Source organism: Cydia splendana, chromosome 1 (assembly GCF_910591565.1).
Source record: "Cydia splendana chromosome 1, ilCydSple1.2, whole genome shotgun sequence".
Taxonomy (NCBI): domain Eukaryota; kingdom Metazoa; phylum Arthropoda; class Insecta; order Lepidoptera; family Tortricidae; genus Cydia; species Cydia splendana.
Window position 1 is genome coordinate 15,269,289 of NC_085960.1, and position 10,544 is coordinate 15,279,832.

Consider the following 10,544-nt stretch of genomic DNA (forward strand, 5'->3'; position numbering starts at 1 on the left):
GTGAGTATACACTTATGTCTCAGGCGATGCCGGTTGGCACAATTGTTTCTAAGGTCAATCAAAGCTGATTTGGCCCGGTAGCCTCAAGATCGTACCCCCCCCCCCTCAAACAGGGTTGACAAAGTTACGTTCGGCGCTCGAAGTCACAAACTTGGATTATTCATTGGGCCAACATCATACACAAGTCTGCAAAAAATCAGAACTACCGGATTTGACGCAAAAGAGCCAGGTTACAAAATTCGACAAAGTTACTGGATTATATAAGTTTTAAGTTTTTCCATACCTAGGTACGTACTTCTAAAGTATGTTCAATGTTCATGTCAACTTTTTGGGTTCTTAAATATTTAGTTAGACGTGAAAAAGTAGGCCTAGCCATTTGATATTAAGGACTAGATGCATGAGAAGTGTAAGGGTTCCGCTATTTTAGCTTGGCGCTAAAAATGTGCACTACAATTTGTTGTCAATATGATACGATGTTTACTTTACCTACTAGGTATTTACCGACTGCCTGACCTGCTAGTATATAATATACATAGTACTTACTTATAACATTAACAACCATTGTTATTGTAATACCTTGCAGGAACTGCTAGAGCTTAGGGGACACATTTTTTAATAAAAATAACAATTGAAACAATACAGCCGAGTCTGTTGCTTTTATTCCATTCTCCTATCACGTACTAATCCGCTTAAATGTAACCGATCTGTGCTTTTCACACCATTTGCTCCTAAACATACCAAATTACACACCTTTATTGACACATTCACCCGACTAAGACCTTATAGACTATTACATAACGTTCATATTCGTTCACCGTAGCATTTAAGTAATTTGGTGGAAATAAAATATATCAACAAATAATGCGATTTGTGTCGAAAATCGCTGGATTGACGTTTTTGTGTGTGTTTGATTGACAGCTCGGTTGTGTGCGCTTCGGCATTCCATTTGGACTGTTTCGGACATGTGGATGATCTGACAACGTGTTTGTTATAATGAGTGGCGGATTTATAATGGAAATCTGTTGTAGGTCGTATTGGCTTTTTTGTACACAATATCCTTATTTGTATTGGCAAATGTTGTCAGAATATATTAGTGAATGTATTCAAGGGTACTAAAATATTGTGTGACCATGCTGTGTTGCTATGATCCACAGGTTTAAACTTTCAGTGCCTGTCTCTACCTATGATACATACTTGTATAACATTACAAATTAATACTGAATGCCCAACAATATGCTTATAATTAAACACACCATCATATATAAAAAAAGTAATTTATAAATAACAGTGTTTAAAACTGAATACGTAAAACGGAAATAGATCCAAACTCAGCTGTTATTGCAACACTTTAATAAACAGCCTAAGCAAAAGTCACCATCTACAATTTAACAAACTAAGCGTTTAAATTATACTCCGGAGTATTTGTTCCGCAATATATTATTATAATATTATAAGAGCCGTCGCACGCGCAGCTATAAAGACGACAACCGCACCAGTAACATATTATATGTGTGTATGATAATACAGGATAATATATTAGCGGGTGATCTGCTTATCACGGTAATATATGGGGGATTATGGCAATACAAAGTTATTAAATAAATATATTTGTTTACTTGCTAAGTGGACGCGGCTAGGTAAGGTTGACAATTTGACATGCGCATTACGCACGAATGTTTAATAGTAACTTATAGTTTTGGTAACATGCTACTTTAATGCATAGTACCTACTATGATCTATTATGTAAGTTAGTATGATTTAGAGTTTAGAAACAAAGTAATCACTATTTTTGTCAGTTTGGGTGGGTACTTATACATATTACAAAGATACAAATATATGACTATCTTCGTTTCCAAGTATCAATCATAAATCACTAACAATACATAATCAAACATTGGAATATAAATCACACATTATGACGAAACAACCAAACATTTTATGGTTAAATTGCGGCTAGCGAGTTTTCTTATTTATTTATGTTATGGAGATCCAACAGCTATCTATACAGAGTATTCCAAATTGATAAGAGATGGAAAGCCAATTACAGGGTCACACATGTAGAGCTTATGCCTTCAAGAATTTCTATCTTTTGCCAACCCCAGACGCTCAAAGATTACGTGCATTGACACAGGCGAGGCGATCCATGACTTACGGCCGGTGGCAAATGGACTGGCCCCATAATATGAAGCCCAGCTACAAAGTAGACTCGAAAATAATCTTATTCCACTTTCAATCTTTTGTGAATGTTAGCGTAATATTTCAAGCTATACGTAAAGTTTTATAAAAATATATACGTCTTACCTTTTGCCATGTGAATTTAGCTGGGTAACGGAATGCACTTAAAAGCAATGAAAAAGGGGCAACTCTCTATGAAACTTCCCAAAAATATTTGTCTATATTTAAAAAACCGGGCAAGTGCGAGTCGGACTCGCGCACGAAGGGTTCCGTACCATAATGCAAAAAACGGCAAAAAAAAAACGGTCACCCATCCAAATACTGACCCCGCCCGACGTTGCTTAACTTCGGTCAAAAATCACGTTTGTTGTATGGGAGCCCCACTTAAATCTTTATTTTATTCTGTTTTTAGTATTTGTTGTTATAGCGACAACAGAAATACATCATCTGTGAAAATTTCAACTGTTTAGCTATCACGGTTCGTGAGATACAGCCTGGTGACAGACAGACGGACGGACGGACGGACGGACGCACAGCGGAGTCTTAGTAATAGGGTCCCGTTTTACCCTTTGGGTACGGAACCCTAAAAAGACCTAAAGATAATTGTCCTTACCTATATGTGTAGATTAGCCAAAGACATCTTCTGATTTGAATTTTAACTCGTGTAATGAAATCCACCGCAAAATTCAATAAACCGTACAATAAACCTTCTAACAGCCTGTAGTTTATAAGTAGCAATAATAATTAAAGGCGGCCGCTAACGAACGGCCCAAAACGAACAAATCGCTGACAAACGGGCTGCATTGTGGGCTACCGGTCTTAACTCTTGCGCGGGACCGATTTCTGCTAACCGCGCAGGGTTCCGTACCTATAACCTTTACAAAAATGTTTTACAACAGTCACAACAAGGTATCCTCTTAAGCAATTCAACTCAGTAATCTAAACGTTTGTCTATATGGTAGTGTATGTATAATTTGTATTTCCATTGATTACATATTTTTTACTTCCGATATTTTCCCACTAATTATATCATTAAGATGGGTCGACAACCCCTTGAATGTCTTCTATATTTATTGACTATTATTAAACCACAGGTCATTTTAAATAAACTTCATTATTTTTATCACTTAGAACATATATAGTTGTTAAATAGGTACTTTTCTGTATGTTCACATTTCAGTATTTTCAAATATTTTTTATTTATAATTTACATTCGTGTCTAAACATTTTTTTGGTTTTCTTTTTACCCTTATAACCCTAAACATAACTAAAAGCCATGGTCCTTTGTCCAAAGTATTAAACACGATGGAGAGTTTATCGACACCACGAACCTTACATTGGCCAGGCAATTCTGAACCTCACTTTGTATAGAACTCCTCCTAAAGAGGGACTCTAACACTATGGTCTTATAAAGTATTTGGAAGTAACGATTTGAAAGGTATAAATTCATTGATGTTAAGCCGTTGTGGTGAACGGCGCCATATTAAAATGTAAAAAAGAAAATGAATGTGTTTAAAACTCGGTTCGGGTTGTCGTAGTCAGTAGCATCTGTGTAAATTGACTTATTCTGTGTCTCTATTACAATCGTCAACGTAAAATGACTTCCAGCAGTCAAAGTATGACTTGTCTATCGCTATTATAGGCATGATTGGTACCCGCTGCAGTGTAGCAAAAAACACGCGAATAAACTACGATTATCGAGCTACCATGTCATGCCATGTCGGACATAGGTACCTAAGTAGTATTAGATATTGTTGTTTGCGTCACTAGGTTTTCACTGGTGAATTTGACTCCGACCACGACAAAACTTCCTGTGTATAGGTTCTGCTATGTCTATGTTAACACTTATGCCAGGAACTATATTGAATCCAAATCTGTATTCAATAGGTGTATTAAATGTAGGATTGTCTTTATGTAGCATGAAACTAGCAGCCAACTATATTCTCATTCGCATTTTGAATTAATATTGATTAAATCGTCTGTTGAAACTGAGGGCGAGGGTGCCCTTAGATTGACAGGTTGTCATCACACGGGTGTTGTGATAGGACAGAGTCATCACATATCACATGACGGATGTAACAAATGTGCCCACTAATTGCCCGACAGTTTTTCTACTTCCCCTGTCCTCATTAATTTATTGCATCGCTGTTAATCGCTTTTAATCTACCTATTATTGAAATTTACATATTATGCAATTGCAGATCCTAAAGTGTCACTTTTGATACATTAGCATATAATGATAATGATGTTAGGTTTACACGTTTAGTCTGGTCCGGCACGTATGGGGGTCCAAGGGGGAGGCCTATGTTCAGCAGTGGACGTGTTATGGCTGAGATGATGATGATGATGATTTTAGTCTGATTGGTCATAGATGTATGTACAATGTACATTAAGACAGAAATACTATTTTTTATGAATATTAAACCTAACATTAACGAATGATATTAGTTAACAAGCATTTATAGACCGTATATACTTGCCTATACAAGAAATAGAGTATTGAGGTAATACGGTTCTTCCCAGAAACACTCAGATAGATACCTAACTGACTATACCTGTACAGATCGCTATCGGCACTCCAAACAATCCTGCGAACCGATTGAGGAAAATGCGCTAGAAAAATGGTTCTTATTCCAATAAAACTTATCAAATATTTATTTAATATGAATGTCCGAATGAGAGTCTTTTTGTACATTTGCCTCGTATAAACCATACGATACTTTTACTATTAATTTTAACCTTACCTAAAATGAATTTAAATCATGGTGAAAAATTACTATAAAGTAGGTTCGTAGCCAACATGCCAATCGTTTACGCTCCATAGCGGACGAAATGCAACTGTCACTGTCGCACTAATATGGAATAGTTCTATGAGACACAAAGCATTTCGTTGTCGTAGCGCAATCGATTGTCACCTTGGCTAGGCACCCAGGAGTGGAGTTGCCAAGTATTAAGAGTCCAAATAATAACAGTTCTTTATCAGAAATAAATATTGAGAGTCAATAAAACAATGAAATTAAAATGAACCCTTAAAATGCGGCACTCGAAATATTGTGTATTTATTATATTGCTTGATTGATCGTCAAGTTTTAATTAAGTACTAGAAGTGATAATGACACATTGTGAAGTATCTTTATCAAATCAAACTAAGAGTGAAAACAACACCCTTGAGATTATGAATCCTTTATAAAGAACGTGTTTTAATTACATTGGAACAGTTTCAAGACAAGACCAGTGTTAATCATTTTCTTAGAGTCTTTCTTCATCGTATCAAAGAGATGCAGGGTATCAACATTTTTGTGGTTTTGGTGATCGTGGCTCTCTTTGGGCTAGTCTTTGCGGCACCTGCTGAAGGTAAACTACTAAATTATCCATTTTATCTATGCATGTACGCTCATACATTTTTTTACATAATTTTAGGGAGTCATTCAAATACTACAGATGTAGGAAGGATATTTTTGTAAACATGTACCTCCAATCCAAATACTCAAGTCACTTACACCGCCAATCTGTCGATTCTCTTAACTTTATTCAACACAGTTTTTTAAAATACAAGAATAATAATTTATTTTCCGTATTATTTTACACAACGTTTAATCAGTTCCATGAATAAGGGTTGTTAAGTTGGGTTGATTCAATCTCTGTATCAATTACCTAATTTTCATAACTACACACGATAACTACTACATAGCATTAAATGATTGCTTTTTTGCAGAGCTATCTGGTGTCGAGCAGCTCCCAGCGATGCTGGTGCGGTCGGGGCCGGCGCAACTGGCGCTGGGGTCGCCGCAGACGCGCCAGTGCACCAACGCCGCCTGCGCCAACCTGTGCCGCGCGCTCGGCTGGACCAACGGCTTCTGTCTTGACACCGAGTGGTGCCTCTGCTACAACTAACCTAAAACCCTGTCGCACGAGCGCTCATTAAGGGGCCGGTATATGACGTTTTCGATTTAGACCTCACTTTGTAACCATAATTTGTTCAATAAATGTTTGATAATTGCATTAAATTACACGTAAATTTATTCACGAAGAAACCGTGTACCGACTCTTTATGCCATTATATTTTTAATTTGCTGTTATTCTCTACAAATCGACACTAAAAGTATCAAAAAATCAAAATATGGAGTTCCGTTTGAGACAGAAGCAAAACAATTTTGTCTTTGACAGTAATTGAATTATTGTATGATTTTGGAAGCTAGATAATTCAGCTACCAATTTATTATCGATTTATATTTTTACTCACAAAGACAACACAGAAATTCAATCTCAAATGTAAACTTTCGAACAATTTCCATACATTGACGACATCACTCAAAATTCTTCTTCAAGTCAGATGCCCGTTGGGGCTACACCGGAGCACACGTGTACTTCTTCAAATGAAAATGACAGCTTGATTTTCTTGCTTTTGACAATTATATTGACATTAAATCATATACGCACACGAGAAAGCATACCAGTAGATAAAATGTATTTCAAAAAATAGGGTACATAAATATCAGCTCGCGTCTCATTTAAATTTCATTTGCTGTTATTTACGGGTCATTATTGTTGAAAACCGCAGTAAACTATCTTAAAATAATACGATTACAGTCGAATTTAAGTATTATCTTCCTTCAAAACTCGCTTAAAATGAAAAAAGTTTAAAGACTCATCTTTACTGATTGGGATCAATTTTTATTATGCTGGTATCATTTTGCGTCATTTTAAAAACGTATTTGACTTCTGTATGTCAATGAATTTTGATGACAACTGTAATCTTGTATTATATTATAGAACTTTTATATTAAAATATTGCCTATTAACAGGAAGAGTTATGTAATTCGTATAAGTAATACCTGAAAGTCTTGTAACTAGATCTGTAATACCATGGATTGCGACGAATAAATTATTATGATTATGCCGTTCGTTCCGTCTATATGTATAATGCGTGTACGTGCTGTTCTCTGAAAATCTTCAAGAAAAAATAAAGGCTAGACCAGCACTAAGTACTAGCAAGTTTTTGCGGCTTTGGAGACCGAGATGAAGCTTACAGGCCAATAGCGTTGTTGCCTGGTTATTGTTATGTATACCTATGTATCGAATGTTTTATAAATTTACTATAAAAAGCAATGTTTTATTTCGATTAGGTCTACATTTTGTGCATATTGCATATCTGAAGTATTTTCGTACTAAACTTGAAACTTCCGTTGAAACTAAATAAAATAATTATTCCAAATGTACAGTCACCTGCAATTTATGTTACACAACGAAGGCCGCAAAAATATCTGACACGATCTTATTTGTAGAACCATAAGAGCATGTCACATATTTTTGCGACCTTCGAAGAGTAGGTACCGTCATTACTCATTATCATCAACTTTGCCCGCTTTTTTTTTAAACACGAATTTCTCAAAAAAAATCACATCATATGACTTTTTTTTGCTCAGCACGTCCATTGTGATCAAACGCATCAGTTTATGTGAAGAAAACATTTTTTTATCGTGTTTTACCCATTTTTTTGCGTTTTAGAGAGCGGGCAAATAAAAAAATATCCGGGGTTTTCGCCAACATTGCCCAAGTCAATTTGGTATTCAAATACAGCTCGTATATATGATGATGATGTCTAAGGATCACTTAAAGGTTTTGGGCAATCCTACCATTCCCTGTTAATAACTTAGCGATAAGTGTAAAAACTTTTAAATAAATTTGCTGGGCAATGTTGCCTACCCGTTTTTGTCCATTTCCAAATAAGGCTCGCCTAAGCATTTTACAAAGGCTAGGGTTGTCACTTTTGAGAAAATCTGTTACAATAGTTTAATGACCAAAAATATGATTTTTGTTGTGTTTTCATTCGTTAACGGGATAAAACATCTAAATAAAGGATAATAAGACAAATTAAATACAGTATATATTTATAAACTTATTTTAGTGTACAAACATAACCTTCTTTTACTTGCGAAGTTGGGTAAATTAGATGAAAGTGACAACCCTAATCCGTTTTTGGTGGTGGGCAATGTTGGTATGGATGCCAAATTACCGGATTACTTTGCCCACCGCTAAAACTTTTGTGTATTTAGGCCTTATTCGTTTAAATCTCAATAGACATAATCTATGCTTCATGTGTTATAACTGAAACCCGGAAATATTTGTCAAAGGGTTCTCAATTTTTTCTACTTGCATTCATTATTTATCAATTTTTTGCCCGCCGAAATATACCCTATATTAGACAACTCGCTCAAACTCAAAATTCCCAAGTCAAGTTATGCACAAGTTTGGCATATACTTTGTCAGAAATATAACCAATTTTCTACTAAAAACAGCAGGGTGGCCATAACTATTATCAATTTTTCTACATTAACGAATTTCTTTAAAATTGTCGTTTTGGGCAAAGTTTCCCTGGAGGCAAAGTTGGCGCTAATGACGTAACATATTATTGCAGGTGACTGTACATAAATGTTTCGGTGATTTTGAGATTATTTTCCAGGTTAGTTTACTAACAATCAAGTTATGCAGATACCGATTTCGTGAACGTATAAGTAGTAAGGTACCGCTATTGTTTAGCGATACCGATTATTTTTGAAGGTAAAACTATACCGGTTGAAATATAAAGATATTAAAATTACAGCAGGGACAATCATTTTTTATAGGTGTACCTAAACCATCATTGGCCGAGCGTTAGCAAAGGTCTCAGTTTCAGCTTGGGCAAAAATGCTTTTGTATGTTCTCCTTTGCAGATCACATTTCTCAACTGATTCTCGTGAAAATTTGTAAGCAGGTTCGATAGAACTATTCTGTTTCGCTTTATCCGCCAAAATGGAATTGCCACCCTGCTGAAACTTTATTTATTTAAATTCCTATTGAATGGAGTTTGCACCTTATGAAAAACCGTATAGAGTAGTAAATAACATTTTACATCTGACTTAATGACATCTTGTTTTATTCGCTTTAATTGTACAAAACGCGTATCTCGACAAAGCAATAGTAGGTAGTAAAACAGTCAACAATCAAATGAATTAAATAGGTACGTCACGTGTGACATGAACAGACAAGGAAAGCAAGATTAAATGCATTGTTTCTCTTTCATCTTTAAATGGAATGCTTTTACCCTAAAAGGAGGCTAGTGGTCAATACTAAACTAAAAGTCCAATCTTAAAAAAACATGATGGGTCACTGACCTGTCCCAGTAAAGTGAGGTAGTGTGCGTGAAGTGCGCTTGTGTGTGAAATGGGGTAAATTGACAGAATCTGATATTTTACCCACCGCTACCATCGCCTTAATATTAACTAACACCATAAGCTATGTCAACCGTACAGTGCGTCAAATCACGGAATCAGTAATATCGAATAAACGTTCTAATATATGTACCTAAAGGAATTGTAATGGAAAATGCATTAAAGTGTTTTTAAATTGCGAGTTTAAAATTATAATGTTTTGTAAATGGATTTATTGTTTATTATTTCTATTAACGATATCTATAGCTGCGAATATATTATAATAAGTAGATACGTCTAACTCGATCACGTACCTGGGATTTAATTTCAAGTTTTTCAAATCAAAAATCTATTCGCACAGTAGGATTCGAAATAACGCCTGCCATTTTAAGTAATCCTCTATACGCACAAAAGCAGGCACAAAACTAAATATTAAGTCGATTTTCTGTATCAGTTACAACGTCAAAAGAAATTAATCCAATAACTTTGCACACCTCGGGACAATTAAACTTGCAAACATAAGGAACTTGATAAAATAGCTTATAGGTACCTTAAAGCAACCATACCAAATTGAACTTTATCACAAAACCCTGATAGATTAATATTGCGAAATACACGTTGGCAAATCTAACATACTATTTGAAGATACACGGCAATAAAAACCAATAGAAATAAAGTCAATTGCAATGCTCTATGGCCTATTTCCTCCTATTCCAAAGCACAAAGCATTGGACCGGAAATATGCGTTTACCTGAATCTAAAAGGTTTTTTGTGAATGGATGAATTGAATGAAAGAGTCCATTCACGACTAGTTTAAATGTCGCGTAAACGTTGATTTTTTGCGTATTTTTGGGGTGTTTAGGGTAGTTGATATTTATTGCAAGTTATGGTAAAAATTGCTATTTTAAACATAAAACTTAATAAATTGGAAAACCAAAAGTATAATTTCCGAATTGTTATAATAGTTAGAATTATAGGCATGTAGATAAGTACATATTTCCAAGATAAGTAATTGCATGTAAAATACGCAAGTAAGTATAACGGGTTAGCACTGATTGACTAGCATGTTATATTTTCGCGGATTAGCCAAGTAATATTTTGGGTTTAATTGACCTTATTTCGATATACGAAAATCAAGCGAAAGTCGTGCGTGAGATGCGCGCCAATCACCATGACGAC

At 35.3% G+C, this 10,544-nt stretch overlaps 1 protein-coding gene across 2 annotated transcripts in view; it reads left to right on the forward strand.

Annotated features, from left to right (window-relative positions):
• LOC134796358 (defensin-like) overlaps positions 1 to 10,057 on the forward strand; it is a 111,407-nt gene extending 101,350 nt beyond the window's left edge. The window contains exons 2-4 of one of the 2 annotated variants that reach the window (XM_063768532.1): positions 5,452 to 5,529; positions 5,891 to 6,096; positions 9,428 to 10,057. In XM_063768532.1, coding sequence (XP_063624602.1) covers positions 5,454 to 5,529; positions 5,891 to 6,069 — 255 coding nt within the window. In that variant the 5' untranslated portion in view covers positions 5,452 to 5,453 and the 3' untranslated portion in view covers positions 6,070 to 6,096; positions 9,428 to 10,057. Of the gene's footprint in view, positions 1 to 5,375; positions 5,530 to 5,890; positions 6,097 to 9,427 lie in introns of those variants that run through there. The other variant, XM_063768523.1, reaches the window with a different exon arrangement.
• Positions 10,058 to 10,544: the final 487 nt, after the last annotated feature.